This window comes from Arabidopsis thaliana, chromosome 5 (assembly GCF_000001735.4).
Source record: "Arabidopsis thaliana chromosome 5, partial sequence".
NCBI lineage: Eukaryota > Viridiplantae > Streptophyta > Magnoliopsida > Brassicales > Brassicaceae > Arabidopsis > Arabidopsis thaliana.
This window is the reverse complement of record NC_003076.8, coordinates 18,301,291-18,320,064: the sequence shown is the minus strand read 5'-3', so window position 1 is coordinate 18,320,064 and position 18,774 is coordinate 18,301,291. Positions and strand designations below refer to the sequence as shown.

Here is an 18,774-nt window from a genome sequence, read left to right as displayed (position 1 = left end):
AAACAAGTAAAATTTTCGTCTTTCATAAGGCCTCAACCACAATCCAATTACACCGCTCTGAAGTATAAGCACATGATGAGAACCTAATTACCAGATCCTCTATTCATGATGCATCTCTTATTTATTTCGAATCTTGACTTGCTGATGCTGATGTTGCATGATGAAACATCTTACCATGATTCTAACAAATTCTTTTGTGATACAGCTCAAGCAGTAGCCTTGAAGATGTATCAAAGGACCAAGAAGATTAAAAGAGGGCACGTAATCAGTAGTTGTAACTGGGACCTTTCAGACATAAGGAAAATGACCAACACGACGATGAGCACTTGGTTAAGTATCAGGTGTTTTGAAAAAGCTAGTTAGCTGGCCAGTGTATAAGAGCAACTTGAAATATCTCGTCTCTACTCCTTTTGTCCATATACTTTCTTCATGTCTAGAAATATTTCATAGTATTTTCATCTAGTGTCATGTATAAGCAAATATAAAACATTGAAATTCATCAAAACGTTCTTCTTTATAGCAGAAAGCATAATTGATTTCTCCATTGATCAGTTACTTTCGCTCAGTGTCCACACAGTTCAGCTAATCAGCTTCACCATTTTCTAGTTTCCTATCACTTTTATCATCATCATCGTAAATCCGTAATCATTAGCTCTTTCACTCTTCTAGTTTCCTATCACTTTTGTCATTGTTCTGCTATAGCTAGATCAAACTAGAAATCTCTCCTGCAAAAAAAACTGTTGACAGAAGAGTGGCATTAAAGAGTCAGCCGTGGTATCTCAGCCATAAGATACCGCAGTAGCTAGACGCTCCCCCTAGACTGAACCGAATCTTGAAATTCAAAGTTGTGTATTCTAACCAGAAGGTTCTTGAGCTGCTCTTTATGTGATCTGCAGAAGAAGAAGAAAAAAACATTAATAGTTTTTGGGGTGACCTTGAAAAAGAGATACAAAGACACTTTAACTGTTTGTTGGATTACCAATGCTTGGTCATGCGTACACGCATTTGCTTCCTGATTCTCCTTAACTCTTCGTCGTTCTCTGCAGGCTTGTTTCCGTCTTCAGTTCCAGATCTTTTCCTACTATAAACCTCCATGAGTTGTATGCCGCATTCTTTTATCTTTATTATTTCCTTCCTGTGGTCAAGGCATAAAAACTCAAACTGCACATCGCCATAGCTCAACTCAGCTGGAGGATCATTGACTCCATCCAGAGAGAACTCAAATCCGGAATTCATCAAAGATAGTGTGTGTGTCATACAACTAAAATATTTATTATCCTTTCCACCTCTGAATTGCCAATATACACCAAAGTCAAACCAGGCCCAGGTCTTGATTCAACCACAATGCAAGCTTTATATCTCAAGATTTGTTTGGAAAGAGAGATACGAGGTAAAGAGACGGTTAGAACATTTCCATGAACTCGATGAGTGAAATATGCAGGAAGTTCATCACCAGGTAATCTGAATGTAGGATGAATTCTCTGGCTTGGTGATTCAGTTTGAAGCATTCATAAATTGGAGAGCCATCCGTAGGAAGTTAAAGAAACCGTATAAGCTCTCAAGTGATACACAATTATTTGCCGTTAGCAGAGAGAGCGTTGCAGGGAGCTCTGGTAGTGACACGAGATTTTTGCAGTTACCAAGGATAAGATCTTTTGGTTGAATGGAAGTCCATGTGTCTGGAAGTCTTTCAAAACTGTTACCAGACATGTCTACTCTCATGAGAGAAGTGGAGATCTCCTCAGGGTGGTTCTGCCAGCTATCTTCAGTCAGTGCCCTGCAATCTGAAATATCTATCTCTACGAGAAGTTTTAGTTTAGCTATGTTTGGAGAGATCTTCTTTAACTTGTTTCAACCACTCATCGAAAGGTCAGATAGCCCAGAGATATCCTCGATCCATTGTGGAACTTCCTCTATTGCAGTTTTATCAAGATAGAGATATGAAATGTTTCTTGAAATTTCTGGAAAACTTCTCAACTGTAAGCATCCATTAATTAAGATTAAGGCAATAAAGAGATACCAAGTTGATGCCAGTTGGAAGAACCTCGAGATATGAACAACCTTCCATGTTCAAATCCTTCAATTGTTGGAGATGCCCAATAGAGGGAGGAAGCAACATCAAACTCGAGCAAACGCTAAGATCTAATCTCTCAAGATTGGTGGATCTGGGATTTCTCTCAGGTATAAGGAACCCCGTAGACTCATACACTTAAGACTTCCAAGCGGCTGAACATAGATAGAAAGACAGACATCAGTATTTAATGTTAGTTTCCAGGCTTCTGGTAATATCATGGCTTGGCTTGCGTTTACTAGATTTCGACATATGCATCGAACTGTTTAAAATATCAACATGAGAAAACAAACTATAAATATTCGGATGCCTTCATCAACAACAATTTCTGTGTTTAGTGGCAACTTTTAGTCGCAACACGTACCTGAGCTCCATCCCACAGCTTCTCAAGCTTGCTAGCCTAAGCCTCCATAGTGAGTTCAACAACATCTTTTGGGCAAAAGTTAGAAGGCATGAATCTCATTGGGAATGTCTCCCAATGCAGTAGTCTGAGTTTACAAGACAGATAATCAATGCCATGAGGTAAGTGCACATTGACTTCTCTCTTAAAACGGTACAGAAAGAAATAAGGATAAGACGATGATTAGTCTTTATATTATGGACATTTTCGTCCATTCCAACTTCAAATAGTTATATTCTTTATTTTTGACTTGTTGTTTGGTTATTAGTTATTACACAATTATAGGGAGTAGAATTATTTGACCAAAAAAAAAAAAACTTTTTTTAGAGCTAAGGGAGAGACTGTAGAAGAATCGGACCAAATTGAAAACAGGTAAATTCATATATATATAAACTCACAAATACAAACAATTTTGAATTTTTTTTTCACACAGTGGTAAATAGAAACTTAAAAACGAGTTACGGAAATCAGATTTCATTTTATAGGGTTTGATCCTATAAATTACTTTTAGAAAAGTAAAAAGATTAGTATCACTTTTTAAAAAAAAACCATGAACTAGACTTTATCAACTTTAGTTCAAAATCCTTGAAATTTCGAATGCCTCTGTGCAAATTCCAAAGTTGTACGTAGTACTTTGTTGTTTTACTAATTTAGAGAACTTCGTCGTATCAGATCTTATTTCTCTTATCCCAGTGCCTTCAAGTTTTAGTTCTCTAATTGTCCTTACATTTTCTTGAAAATATTTGATCCCACTGCAATTAGAGAGATCAAGAAATTGGAGATTCTCTAGCTGATCAGTGTCTGGAAAGGTATCCAAGTTTTTGCAGTCTTGAAGATTGATTTCCTCAAGGTAACATGCGTTTGATAGTTCCACAACTTGAACTAGTTTCTCACAGTGCCCAAGATTGATTTTCCTCAACCTCGAGAACCTCTGATATAAAACGAAAGTGGTCGACATCAGATATATCTATTTCTTGTGTCACCAAGCAAGCAAATTAAAGGCATTTTCCTGAAATTTTTATCTTTGATTCATTGATTGTATATATGGACAAATTTTTTTTGAAGAACTTATTAATTAGTGCAGCACATAAATTCGTATCTAATACTATTTATTTGTCATTTGAAGTTTTGATAATAATATTTCAATTTGTAATAAGCTTTTTGTGTTCTAGGTGTTTCCCATACCTTATATCCTTCCCAAAGTTTGTAAAATTGACAAGCAAGTCCATGGAGTAGAACAAGTTGCCTTCTGTGAAAATGTTTGGGCAAGGATTGCACCTGCACGGATGGATGATGCACACAAGGACTCCTTAGGTCACTGATAGACTCAGCGACGTGGTTAGGAAGATCCAAATCCGGGTGCTCCTCCAGATCAAATATAATGTTCTGTATGGCATGCAAGACAGTCTTGTTCAAAAATATACTTTTATGTTCATGAATAGCCTGAAAACACAAAAGAGAAATCCAAACCAATGATTAGGATTTAGGAAATCATCAAAACTCGGATCCAAACGCTTAAAAGAAAATATATATGTCACAGTGTAACATACAATATTGGAGTAAATGCACATAGATGTGTTCTTCTTTGTGTTAAAAACTGCATCCTTAAACAAGATCCTCATAGAATCTTCTGTGGTCTTTCCCTTAAATTTATTCGCATATGAGCGAAGAGCAGACGGGTTCCCTTCAAAACCTTTAATAACAATCATTGGAAGATTCTTCACTATCACATCTTTCCCAAAGGCACACCTCGTGAATAGCTTCCTAGCATCTTCACCATTTAGACCGTTAAGCTCATAAATCTCGTTGAGATGGCACTTCTCAAGTACTTGTCTATCTCTTGAGGTTATGATGATCAAGCTCCCTGGACCAAACTGATCAATTTCTCCAAGAAAAGACATCGCGTCTTGCTCATTTCGTACATCATCTAGAACAATCAAAACCCTTTTTTGGCGATGGCATTGCTCGGAGCCAGAATTGTTTAGGTCAAACTCTTCGACTTGAGTCATACACAAGAAATGAGCAGGCAAAGGCTCAAGTGTCATCTCACTATATCGTGTGTGGAAATCCTTGACAAAGTGAGAAGCATCATAGCCTCCAACCATTCTGCGAAAGACCGCTCTAGCAAGTGTTGTCTTGCCAATGCCAGGCTTACCTAAAATGCCTAGAGTGCGAAGGCCCCATTGTTGCTTGCATAACAAGTTTTGTATATCCAGTTGCCGGCTGTGGATCCTAATCTCTTCCGTAGGATTAAGTAGCTCATACACATCTTCCACGATCTCTTCCACAAATTCGGATTCTTCGCTAAAATTAAAGAAGTTATTTTAAGGTTATTATTCTATGTATTTCAGAATTTACACATATAAATTTTCAACCATAAGAACTCCATCACCATGAAAAGCTCCATGTTATATCACTTTATCATATTTGACATTCGACTTTTCCCAATCCAGCTTCCTACTGGCTAGTTGGAGATTGATGGATCGAGATCCAGATTTGTTTGAGGTGATGATAAAGTGATAGAGCATGAAAGTTTCATGGTGATGGAGTTTTCACGGTGGAAAGAGAGGAAGATATATGGATCACGAAGAAGAGAAAGAAGAAAATTTAAAGATTTTAATTTTGTTTTGTTTTTTCCTTTTCAGTTTTTTTTTTTAATATCTTATATGTGATAAATTGAAATTTTTTTAACTAAAATATTGTTTTTTCCTATTTATTTGTAAATATTTCATATCTTATCAGTGGCGATTGTGGGATTTGATGAATGATGCAACAATTGGAATCGTGTGTTTGCGAGAAAATAACGACTGGATTGATTAAAGTGTTAAAAAAAAATGTAAGAGAAAGTGTTTGAAATCTAAAGGTACCAATAATACAAAACACATTTTTTTATAAAATACAAATACTGAAAAACATTTTCGTATAAAAAATTAATTCATTTATTAAAGTAAGAAAAAAAAAAATTGGATCATCAAAATGTAGTTTAAGAAGAAAAAATGTTTGAAGATTTATCAATTTAGATGGATGTCATATAGAGCATTTTGGTGAAAAAAACAATCCAGATAAATCGTTCAAAGCGTTTTTAGTGTCACCCAATCGTCCGCATATATTGTTTACCGATCAATAAATCAATCCCCAAGCGAATTTCTCAAAATCTTTAATAAAACACAGATTTCTAAATTCAGTATGAAATCCTATAGGCAAAGGTCTAGTGGCCTCTATGTTTATAATTTATGAAATTTTATAAATGCTTGGTTCGAACGTCCCATCGTGACATTTACTGATTTATAAACAATAAAACTTTTATAAATAATTTTGTAATCAAAGAGATTTTTTTTTCCAGCAATAATCGATTAGTTATGAGCCAAGTTTATACGACTATACGTTTTTATGTTGGACAACAAATTATTTCCCAAGCAAAAGTCAAATTAGGGGTTAAAAAGAATTACAGTGAAGGTTTTTTTTTTTTTTTTTTTTTTTTTTCACATACCTTAATTCTTCATCATACTCATGGCCTTTTAGTTCTGCTATTTTCGCAAACATGCGTCGCCACTTAGTCACATGATCTGCAGGATTTGACCTTTCCAGCTTTGTGAACGCATCACTAAACGGCCCCGATTGTTGCCTCACGTCCGATCGACTTACACCATAGAACACCGGAACCACCTCATAGCTCTTCTTGTCGTCACAGCATAATTCGAGGTTCTCTAGGCACAACACGGAAGATGCGTAGTCTCTAGAGAGAATCACTAAATAAATTCCGAGAAACTGCTTGATTCCTCTGCAGCCAAAACCCGCCATGAGGTAGCTGATGAAGGAAGCCACTGATGAGTCATTTTTGTCGTAGATTATGTTGTCGGGTTGCTTGGTTTCTTCTTTTTTATCCATGTTTGATTTATTGGAGCCTCAAACCCAATGTCCTCTATATAGAAGCTATCTTAATCGTAAGGCAGTTTCCTCATAACTTCTGACAAGATTATTTAAAGTAAATATGTGTATTAGAAATAGTAAACGCATGAGACGTGCGGTCAATTCCAGTTGACCAGTTCTGTTTGGTTAATTCATGGGAGATTTTGAAAACTACCCTCTTTATCAGTTTTTATTTGAAAAATACACTTTTCTTTATTTTTAAAATAAAAATTATAATTTTTAATATGTTTGAATACAATTTTGTACAGATTCTAAAATAAAAGATGTTTTCATAATAAATTAAAACAAAATTTAGAAAAAACACTTAAAAATAAAATAAATTCGAGTTCTTAATTCTCATTATGTTTTCAACTACTTTTGAGACAAAGAGTTATTTATTTTAGATATTAAAATTTAACAAAATAATATCTAAAATTATTCTAAAGTTTATCACTTAATAAAGTTTATTTATTTATTGTTTTGTAGGAATTTTTTTTAAACATATGTGAGATAAGAATGAAATTTGAATTCTTAATTATTTTTCAACTATTTCTGAAATAAAGACTTTCTTTATTTTTTCTATTAGAATTTAATGAAATAATATTTAAAAATATTTTAAACTTTATCACTTAATTAAGTTAATTTTTAATTTTTGACGAATTTTTTATTTATAAATATTTAAGATAATAATATCTTTAAAATAGTGAGTTACATCAAATTTTAGTTTATGGATGTTTTGTTCTGATTTAAGTTTAATATCATTTTAGTTATTCTTAAAAAATTTAAATGAGCCTATTTTGGTATTTTCTATATTGAAAATTAGTTTTTTAAAAAAGACAAAAAGATAGGATATTTTTTAAATGAAAATTCAAAAATAGGGTATTTTCCAAAATTATTCTTAATTCATTGAGGGAATAGAAGAACCAAAATTAATTATACCTTTTGGAACTGCGAGAGGGGTCTCGTTTTCTTTTTTTTCTCCTTTTTTTTGTTTTGTTTTGTTCTGCCAATGATTCTTCGTTCGAGGTTAGTTCTATTTTCAGTGGCGATTGGTGCAATGTCGTGCTCAAGTTTCTCGGGTTTGAGGCGAAATTGTAATTAGGGGCTTCTCCAATATTTGTTTTTGCATATAATATAAATACATATGAAAATAATTTTGAAGCAATATAAATCATTATAAATAAAAAAATAATCGTTAACTCTCCCACCCTTCGGCAGTTATCCCCATACCGAAGCCCATGATTCGGTGTGATGTAGTGTTGTTCTCGCAAATTTACAAATATAAATGGAGATATTGGGTTTTGGTGTCTTTACAACTAGTACAAACGGATCTGTTTTGGAGAAAATGGAAATCACCATGGAAAAAGAGGCAATTCGGGGATGATTGGATAATGACAATAAGCAACTATCTATGGAAGAGAATGATGAGAAGATTTTTTGTGTCATGCAAACAACAATGGGTTTTAAACACAACCAACACCAATGACATCTTATTCTATATGAGAGTTTCGATCAATCCAAAAGTTTTGCGATGTAACAGATGGATCATTGCCTATGACTTTCAACTGCATTACCGGTATTTCATCAGTAAAAAGATAATGATTCCCAAGCAAGAAAGTCATATCAGATTGACGAAAATGTAAAGATGATAAAGTACTTGAATAAGAATGCAGCGCGTATTGCTTCATCATTTTTTTCGTTACGCAAACTATTGATTGTATTTGTAATCTTATTGATAATCATGTATACTCTAATTCACATTAATAAAGTTTGTTTAGATGTTAAAAAATTGCCGATTTTGTTTTTGAAGTTTTTCTTAAAGTCAACAATGCTAGTAGGCTACAATGAATTTGGATCTAGGGTTCTTGGAGTTCTTGCCATGCATATTTGCGGGCTTACATGAATATTTGTCTTCTTCTTCTTCTTCTTCTTCTTCTTCTTCTTCTTCTTCTTCTTCTTCTTCTTCTTCTTCTTCTTCTTCTTCTTCTTCTTCTTCTTCTTCTTCTTCTTCTTCTTCTTCTTCTTCTTCTTCTTTTGTAAATGATAAAATATGTATTGGTTCTTGCTTTATTCTTAATGGTTGGAGATATTAAAGAATTTTGAAAAGAATTTTTTTTTGGATTGGTGTAATCTTTCTATTGTTCCGTGGAAATGGGCTGAATTTTTGGTTTGTAAATAATTTTACAAATCCTTTTATTTACTTTAATAAAAAGTTTGAAAAATCAAAAGAAGTACTTATTAAGGCTACAAATAATTTTGTTGCATTTTTTAATTTTAAAAATAAATTATTTATGATAGATAAAAATTTGATTTAAATTATTTTTTTACTAAAATAAAAATAATTATTAAGGTTACGTTAGTATTATGATAAAAAAAAAATATATATATTTCTGTCGATGGATTCAATTTATCTGTTAATTTTTGTTGACCAATACAAAAGCCACTTTGAAGGTCTTAAGTAGGTAACAAAAGAAGGTCTTAAGTAGGTAACAAAAGAAGGTCTTAAGTAACAAAATTGTCATGCTGATGGTTTCTTGTGAGAATTAAAATCTTGAATATTTAAAATGCAAATGGTCGTCACTTTGAAAGTTTTTTAATAGGATTTTTCGATTTTTAAATGATAATCGGGATTGATTCTCCGCATAGAAAATAGCCGTTGATTTGGTAAGTCTAATGAATAAGTCTAAAGAGACGACTCTACAAAAACCCAATAAACTAACTACTACCACAACCCCAATAATTTTCCCACGCGTTAGATTTTGAATATCCTATCCGTTTGCAAGTTTTTATTCGAAGACGCGGCAAGAAATTTGTATATGAATATTTGTATTTGCAATATACTACACCAAATATCATCTTTCTAGGTGTCAACCGTCTCAAAATTGGTTCTTTACCCAATGGAGTTAGTCAATTCAATTAATAAAATCTTGTTAGATAGGCCGTCCCCGAGAAACAAATATTTGTTGGATTTATATAACAAATGAATGACATTATGAATTTGGTTATCATGAACTATATTTGTTGGATTAGGCCCAATTATGATACATTCGTTATCCCATATTTAAAGAAAAGTTAATTAAGTAGCCATGAGCTGTAAAGAAAGAAGAAGCAATGAATATGTATAAGTAAATGGGAAAATCTTAATTAAAAGTCAATCTTTTTGCACGATTCAAATAAAATGTTATTGGTTTTTGCACATATTTGATTCAATAATGTGCTATAAATTAGATATAGTTTTTATCTGCATCATACCCATTATTGGACAGTTTTACTTTTGAGATCACAACGAACTGTTTTACCTGCAATATTTCGATCGCGCGAAACTTTGAATTAGTCTCGCATCATTAATCTGCAAGAATGTACACTCTCTAGAAATCAAACCCCAAACATGGTAGAGAAGCCTTTAAACCCTTAACTACTAGGCCAAAAGAACTTCCACATCTTTAGGGTATTTAGTTAATAATGACTTTCTTAAAAGTGATTAACCTAAACAAAAGCACTTTTAAGTCATTCTAAGGCGACATCCGCACAACGTGGGGGTTTATTCATCCATAATTTGTTAGTTATAACTATTTACATCTATTGATTGTGATTTTGGAGACCAGAAAGAAAGAGAGTTCTTCAGAAATTTCAAAATCCTGTAAAGAAAAGATTTTCTTAAACTATATTTTTTTTGTCTCTGTTTATGTAATCTTATTCAAATATGTTTTGTGCATTCATGATCATGTTTGACTAGTTCTCTTGTTAGGTTTAGGGATTCATCTCATTAGAGATTTAGATGAATCAGTAGATTGATAATCTGTTAAGATTTATCTATAAAATTCTTCACTAGTTCTAGAATACCTAACTAGAACTTGATATTAGCATAATAGGCAAGAACCGAAAGGATGCTATTATCTGAAGTATCATAGGTGGAAAGAAATAACTAGATACATGAGAAGTTGGTATAAGGAATTTTGGGAACATATCAAACATGATCTCTTTAATGCTTTCTAGTTTCTAGTTTTAGGAGTTTACACACGAAAGTTGGGACTTCCTATTGCTAGGCTTAGTTAATCGATACATGCGAAAGTTGGTTGATTATACTCTTGTGATTTGAGTTCTAGAACAGTGCTAGTAATCCTAATTAATTGCTATTCTATTGTTTATCTATTTCCTGAAAAATTCCTTAAACATGATGTTTTAATCATCTAATTTGTTTTCTTTGTTTTTAAATTTACTCATATTTGGTTTAGCTTAATTTTGAAATCAATAACTTTCTCTGTAAACAAAAAAACTTTGTGAAAATCGATCCTTAAGTGTTAGAGTGATGTCTTGTTTGAAAAAGTAAGTTTAAGGCAATTTTATCTATATCACATTTCTTATTTAATCATGTATTTTATTTCTAAAATTTCAAGCGAGTTCTTCTATCTACCTATTGTTCTAACTTCAAACACAGTTTAAATCTTCATGAATCTATTGTTTTTTTTGTTGGTATCTATAGATTTAGATTCCTTAATACTAATGAGTGCACTGGCGATATATATTAAGGTTAAAACTTATGATGTAGTTTTACAACGTTACAAGCACATTTGAGTTATTGAGTACTCAATAATTTTAGTTAGGTTTTATACCCCTTAAAGGCAAGATAATTTAGAAGAATATTGTTTTATATTTTGTTTCCTACCAATTAGACAGTGCTTTTAGAATTTTTAGTTTACGTGAACATAAAAACTATTTGTGGATTAAACTTGAATTTGTGGGTTTAACCTATCTTTTTTTTGTAAATGTAAGGTAAACTCGCAAAGAATATTTCAAGAGTTTTATTTCGCAGAAAATTATATTTTTCAACTAGTTGATCATTTTCTAAACCGATGTAGTTGATGTATAGCAGTATAGAATAACATGTAGTTAAAGATGATGTATAGAAATAGTCTCAGTTATTTATATGTTTAGTTACTAGCTAGTGTTCATTATTTTATAATAACATATAAATAACTTAATTATATAAACTTTTAGACGGCCGACTTGTTCCTGTAATTCTTCCGACTCATCACGTTGCCACTTAACATCGAATTCTACAACTCTTGAAATTTGTTTAAAGAATCTAAAGCTGGAATTTTAAAAAGGTAATAGCAAGTCAGATAGACAAGTGTTTATAGTCTAACAAAGTTCTTGAGTTTCAACTTGTCATCCAGAAGTAAATTATTAACATTGTAAGACCTTGTCTCCAAGAATAAATGATTTACTATAGTTGTACTCTTGATGAAGAACGTGGTCGAGCGAATTGGCTAGATATATATATGAGACATATTTATATGACGTCTAATCATATGATCTTTTGCAAATCAGTCGTATAATTCAATCTAAGTAAACAGCAAATTCCAAAAAGAAAATTCACGATGGTGACATCTTCCGACGTCAAAGTAGAACCACAAGTGTTTATCAATTTCCGAGGAGATGAGCTACGCAAGACCTTCATCTCCCATCTCCATAAAAGATTGCAACGCGATGGGATCAATGCTTTTATAGACTCTGATGAAGCTGTTGGCGAAGAACTCAAAAACCTTTTCAAAAGGATTGAGAATTCGGAGATCGCACTGGCGGTTTTATCGAGTAGGTACACGGAGTCACATTGGTGTTTGCAGGAGCTAGTTAAGATGATGGAATGTAGTATGAAAGGTGAAGGATGCAATAAAAAATTATTGGTCATTCCAATTTTTTACAAGCTGAAGATAGACACGGTGAAAGAGCTTGATGGAGATTTCGGTCGTAATCTGTGGGATCTCTGGAGGAAGCCGGGTTGCGGTCGTGATCGAGACAGCCGGATTGTTAAGTGGAACGAGGCTTTGAAGTACTTTCTCAGCAGAAATGCCTTGGTATTTTCAGAAACTGGGTATGGATTAGTGTTAGGAATTAACCAATATTTAATTTTACTTTTCGAATTTCATTAGTATAGATTCATAATATTTATTCCAGACGAGCACGCTAGCTATATATGTTGTAGAATTATTCTTAGGAGATATTTTACACTTATAGTTCGTTAGATGGAAATATTCGGCGATAGAAGAAACAGCTAGATCTTTTCTACAAAAACAAAAAAGAAATAGCTAGAAGATTCTTTGCAATTATTATACACCAAAAAAAAAAAATTTGAAAAAGGTCATTGAAACTTGAAAGATAAGAAAATGTAGATTATAGTCATAACTAAATAAGTCACATATCTCTTATACTGTTAAATTAACATAAAGAGTACATGCCAATTGTACAGATCTAAATATTTAACAGTACCATAAATATTTGGAAAATAAACCCTTAAATGTTTTTAGCATAAACAATTATTTCCTAAAGACGTGGGAAGAATGTAACTTATATAGAAAGTGGGAATCAGCTTGAACTAAAATATAAGGGACATGAGTTTCCAATTTAAAAATTAACGACAATAGGTGGATTGACTCCCGTTTCTTCTATATTCCAAACCTAATAAGTCTCTTCTCACTTTTGATGTGAACTATATATCTTCGTAGTAATTTTTTCGTCTGTTATTTCTTCTTCCAACCATTCAATTTATTTCTTGGTTTTGGAATTGGTCTCTTTTTTCCAACGAAATTGGTCTCTTGTTTTTTTTTTTTTTTTGTCTTTTTAGAAAGTTTCATATAGCACTATAATTATCTAAAATTCGGATCTCGATCACAATCCACATAAAATAAAAGTTAAAGTTATATTTCTCATTAAACTGAAAGTTCAAATTTTTGGGGATACAACATGTATCTTCTTAGAAAGTTTTATATAGCATTATAATTACCTAAAATTCGGATCTCGATAACAATCCACACAAAATAGAAGTTAAAGTCATGTTTCCCGCTAAATTGAAAGTTCGAATTTTTGGAGATACGACCGATGTCTTCTTAGAAAGTTTCATATAGCACTATAACTACACAAAATTCGGATCTCGATTAGAGTCCACACGAAATAGAAGTTAAAGTCATGTTTCCCCCTGAATTAAAAGTTCAAATTTTGTAGTTTGTCTTTGGTTTATTCTGCTTGACCTATGCCAAACCAAAATCCAATAGATTAAACCAAATTAAAACCTGCTTCGAGTTATCCAAACCCAAAATAAATACTAGTTTCAAGAATCCCAAATCGATAAATTTAAGGTTTTTGTAAAGATCAGGTTTTTGTTAGTTTCTCGTTTTAAGTCGTGAAATGCTTGTCAATTAAAGACATCACAAGAGATTTCTGATTTTTCTGGTGTTGGGTTTTTAGAAAGTTTTCAACTTTGATTTAATTTTTTTTTATTGAAGAAGTAAGGAGTGAAGTCATCGGTATTGCCTAACACACTACAAAATTTTGTTAGAAGAGATGCTAGATCAAATTTTCTATCTGATTAAAAAAAAAAAGAGGGTTCTTAGAATTCTCAATTTGGGAATTCTTGAAATTGGAATTTAGTTTGAGTTGGTTGGTTTAACTCGAGTCGAGTTTTAATTGGTTTAGCATTGGATTCAACAAAGTAAACCAAAGATAAACTACAAAATTCGAATATATGGAAACTAAAGGATTTGAACTTTCAATTTAGTAAGAAACTGGACTTTAACTTTTATTTTGTATGGACTGGAATCGAGATCCCAATTTTATATAGTTCTGGTACTATAGAAAACTTTCTACAAAGATACACGTCGTTTACCTCTTTTTTAGTAATAGTAACTAGTAGGAAATACCAGAAAATAACCATTTAAAAAAAACAATTTCCATAAAAATATACAATTGTTTTCGTGTTTCTTAAAATCACTAAATCAAAACATATTTCCATGTTTGTTTTTGTTATAAAAAAAAATAACTAATGAAAAATGTTAAGTGTTTTATAATCAGTTTTAGAAATTTTCTAGTTAAATGAATAAATGGACTGATTCCGTGACAAACGGAGCTGGCTTACATGTCCTGTTTTATCAACATCAAAACTTACTCCCTCGCCATTATTACTCTTTTTGTTTTGCAGAAAGGAAGAGGAATTCGTGTCTACGATCGCCACACATGTTAAAAATGCCCTAAGCAAAATTACGCCGCAAAGAGGAGAAAACCCGAAACCACAGAAAGGAGCAGGAAACCCTAAGCCCCAAAAAATTCTTAGCAGAGCAGCAAACATTACTGAACCAGAGGATCAACGCCTTAAGCAACTAGCAGTAAAGTTGAATGTGGAGTGCAATGACAACGAAACTCGTATTGTTGAAGTCGTAGGGATGCCCGGAATCGGCAAAACCTATCTCGCCAAGAAACTCTTCGCCAAGCTTAAGAAGAAGATCAACCATTGTGTGTTCATCGAGTTCAAGCGTGAGATGTCAGCGGAGCAAGGATCAGAGTGGCTACAGAAGAGACTTGTGGAAGGTTTGCTGGATATTCAAGATTGCACCGATACAAATGCACTTGAGGTTTGGAAGGATAGCTTAATCGACAAGAAAGTCGTGATTGTTTTCGATGATGTGAGTGACAAAAAACAGATATCCGAACCACTTAAGGGTATCTGCGACTGGATTAAGAAGGGGAGCATGATCGTCATCACGACACGGGACAAGTCATTGACTGAGGGATTAGTCACTGATCTTTATGAAGTCCCTGGGTTGAATGAGAGAGACGGCTTAGAGCTCTTTAGGGCTCAAGTCTGTTGTAATATTGAAGGAAATTTCATGGAGCTATCTAGAAAGTTTGTGGATTTTGCACGAGGCAACCCCTTAGCTCTCGAGGAATTCGGTAAGGAGCTTCGCGGGAAAGACGAGGCTCACTGGGAAACAAGACTTGGGACACTGGCACAGCATTCCAATCCAACGATCAGAGAGAAGCTAAGAAGCTCTTATGATGAACTAAACGAGCAGCAGAAGGATGCGTTTCTTGATATAGCTTATTTCTTTAGGTCACAAGATGAGAGCTACGTTAGAAGTTTACTTGATTCTTATGACCCTGAATCCGCGGAATCTGGTCAAGAATTTAGAGACCTCGCAGACAAATTCTTGATTGGCGTGTGTGATGGTCGAGTTGAGATGCATGATCTATTATTTACAATGGCCAAGGAGATTGTTGAAGCTACTGCAGAGAAATCAAGATTGTTGCTGTCGAGTTGTGCAGAGTTGAAAAATAAAGAGGTGAGACTGAGATGACAAAAGTTAAAAACGTTTTATGTTGGCTGATTCATATATATGTGTGTTTTTGCAATAACTTGTTGTAGTTGTCTCTTGATCAACAGGGAAGAGACAAGGTTAGAGGAATTGTTTTAGACATGTCTGAAATGGAGGAAAAGCCCTTAAAGAGAGCAGTTTTTGTCGGTATGAGCAGTCTACGGTACCTGAAAGTCTACAGTTCTCTTTGTCCTACTCACTCTAAAACTGAGTGCAAGTTACACTTACCTGATGGACTTGAATTTCCAAAAGATAATATTGTCCGATGTCTTCACTGGGTGAAATTTCCAGGGACAGAACTTCCACCAGACTTTTACCCCAATAATCTCATCGATCTTAGGTTACCTTACAGCAATATTACCACTCTATGGAGCTGTACTAAGGTTTGTATTTCTCCAGTCAATTTAATTGGACTTGCATAGTGTATGAGACTTATGGTGTTAAATTTTGTTTGGTTGTCGCAGGTTGCACCTAATCTGAAGTGGGTTGATCTCAGCCACTCGAGTAACTTGAATTCCTTGATGGGTTTATCAGAAGCACCAAATCTTTTGAGATTAAATCTTGAAGGCTGCACAAGTTTAAAGGAGTTACCTGATGAGATGAAAGATATGACGAATCTTGTTTTCCTGAACTTAAGAGGATGCACAAGCCTCTTGTCTCTACCAAAGATCACTACGAATTCCTTGAAGACTCTCATTCTTAGCGGCTGCTCAAGCTTTCAGACATTTGAGGTGATTTCAGAACATCTAGAGTCTCTATACTTAAACGGCACAGAGATAAATGGACTTCCTCCAGCCATTGGTAATCTCCATAGACTTATCTTTTTAAATTTGAAAGATTGCAAAAATCTAGCGACTCTTCCTGATTGTCTTGGGGAGCTTAAATCTCTTCAAGAACTCAAACTCTCTCGCTGCTCAAAGCTCAAAATTTTCCCCGATGTTACGGCGAAAATGGAAAGTTTGCTGGTTTTACTGCTCGATGGGACATCAATAGCAGAGTTGCCATGCAGCATTTTTCACTTATCTTCTCTGCGACGTCTATGCTTAAGCAGGAATGATAATATCCGCACCCTTCGATTTGACATGGGTCACATGTTCCATCTGAAGTGGCTTGAGTTAAAGTATTGTAAGAATCTCACATCTCTTCCCATACTTCCACCAAATCTTCAGTGCTTAAATGCACATGGCTGTACTTCACTAAGAACAGTCGCCAGCCCGCAAACCCTTCCTACACCAACAGAGCAGATTCATTCCACCTTTATTTTCACTAACTGTCACGAACTAGAACAAGTCTCAAAGAATGCTATCATTTCTTACGTTCAGAAAAAAAGCAAATTGATGTCAGCTGATCGATATAGTCCGGTATGAATCCTCTGTTTCTCAAATTATCTATCTATCCTCAAACATCCACATTTTATGATTTTCATTGTGCATTACTTTTGACTTTCAGGATTTTGTTTACAAATCCTTGATTGGTACTTGCTTTCCGGGATGTGAGATACCTGCATGGTTTAATCACCAAGCACTGGGATCAGTCTTAATCCTGGAACTTCCTCAAGCTTGGAATTCAAGTAGGATAATCGGGATAGCTCTATGTGTTGTAGTCTCGTTTAAGGAGTATAGAGACCAAAACAGCAGTCTCCAAGTGCAGTGCACGTGTGAGTTTACGAATGTATCCTTGAGCCAGGAAAGCTTCATGGTTGGTGGCTGGTCTGAACAAGGCGATGAGACACATACGGTTGAGTCAGACCATATTTTCATTGGCTACACCACTTTGCTTAATATAAAGAACCGTCAACAGTTTCCATTAGCTACTGAAATTTCCCTTCGATTTCAAGTGACAAATGGTACAAGCGAGGTCGAAAAATGCAAGGTGATAAAGTGTGGCTTCTCTTTGGTGTATGAGCCTAATGAAGCTGATAGCACATCTTGGAAGGAAACTCCAAGGATGGAGGATAATAGACAAGACCGGAGAATCTCTTTTAAAACTGGAGAAGGTGATGACTGCCCCATTGCAACTCCAACAACAGCGGATTCTAAGAAGGGCAATAGTTTGTTCAGTTACTTTCTGGGGAGAGATACATCTATTACAAAAAAAGGGTAATAACACGGTCATGAGCTTAACCGCAGTGCAACTCAAACAAAACATCACATTTTCTTTGAAGCTTTGTTTCAAGATACTTGGGTATGGAATATAAATTACTCTAAGTTTTAAGATTCCGAAGCAGATTGACGTGGGTATGAGGAAGTACAGCCAAATGAAGTTTCAGAACGAACAAGTTGAAGTAGAGCATTTTCCCGGAAATGAGCAAAAGGCTAACATTTTGAAAAATGCACTTGGAAGAATCAAATTTAAGGAGACGAGAGATGTCGTTGGAGTTCAAGATGTGTGAAAGAAGATTTCAAACTTAAGGTGGAAAATGTTGACTTTTAAGCTTAAAGATAGCTTGAGTCATAACTTATCCTAATCCTACCAAGTTATATATACTGTTTCTAAATAATTGTTTAAGAGTTATCTAAATATGTTACCTAATGAGATTAGGTATTGTTGAGACTTCTATAAGGAGATGCCAAATTGTGGCATAACTTTTGAGTTTTGAGAGATTGTGAGAATTTTAGTTTTTTTGAGTAATTTTATAAAGCAATAAAAGAGTGAGTCTTTTATAATTACAATGTTTTATTCTGTGTTTAATTCAATAATTTTGAAACGGATTTCATTAAATTCATTTAGATCGTTGAGAATTCTAGCTGTTGTTGAACTCTTATTTATCAACTAACAGTAGCTTGTCATCCACAGAGACAAATCGAGCAAGAGAAAGACAAGAGTCATATCCACAATCCAAATGGACTAAAGTCTAAAACTAACCCCATCTTCCTATACCTATCTTTTCTTATAGCATAGATAAAAAATATTATTTAACATCATTTTTTATAAAGTTTTACTATGTATTTATAGAGGCCTAGATCTAAAACTTTTTAGTTACTAAAAAAAACAAAAAAACAAAGGTATTAATGATAAAAAAAAATTAAATAGCATTTCTGTAAAATCATATTGGAAATGAAAATTTCTAACAATTCTTCCTTTGATATTAGTAAGATGCTCAAATAATCTTGTAACTTTTTGCGTTTTGTAAATAAACTCCAAAAAGTAGGAGAATGAAAAAACTCGGCAATCGAACCCAACCATGGCGAGATCGTCCACTGTCAATTTAAAAACGCATTTCTGCCAGCTAGCTCTTCGACAAAGTC

General features: G+C 33.8%; 2 protein-coding genes across 3 annotated transcripts; one reads left to right on the top strand and one right to left on the bottom strand.

Annotated features, from left to right (window-relative positions):
• Positions 1 to 632: 632 nt before the first annotated feature.
• Positions 633 to 6,359, bottom strand: AT5G45240 (Disease resistance protein (TIR-NBS-LRR class); the record flags this gene model as incomplete). 2 transcript variants are annotated; one of them, NM_001344603.1, is made up of 11 exons in its annotated part: positions 633 to 890; positions 980 to 1,202; positions 1,319 to 1,420; positions 1,548 to 1,763; positions 1,857 to 1,961; positions 2,062 to 2,200; positions 2,436 to 2,471; positions 3,199 to 3,402; positions 3,657 to 3,914; positions 4,022 to 4,775; positions 5,962 to 6,359. In NM_001344603.1, coding segments are annotated over 11 exons (2,436 nt in total). The 2 variants fall into 2 exon arrangements, with proteins under 2 accessions (NP_001330758.1, NP_199337.2); NM_123892.2 differs by lacking the exon at positions 633 to 890 and having other exon boundaries at positions 976 to 1,202.
• A 5,402-nt stretch (positions 6,360 to 11,761) lies between these two features.
• On the top strand, positions 11,762 to 17,918 carry AT5G45230 (Disease resistance protein (TIR-NBS-LRR class) family; the record flags this gene model as incomplete). Its single annotated transcript, NM_123891.1, has 6 exons — positions 11,762 to 12,255; positions 14,356 to 15,493; positions 15,577 to 15,909; positions 15,991 to 16,887; positions 16,976 to 17,625; positions 17,735 to 17,918. The coding sequence occupies 6 exons, from the start codon at positions 11,762 to 11,764 to the stop codon at positions 17,916 to 17,918; spliced, it is 3,696 nt and encodes a 1,231-aa protein (NP_199336.1).
• Between the last annotated feature and the right edge of the window lie 856 nt (positions 17,919 to 18,774).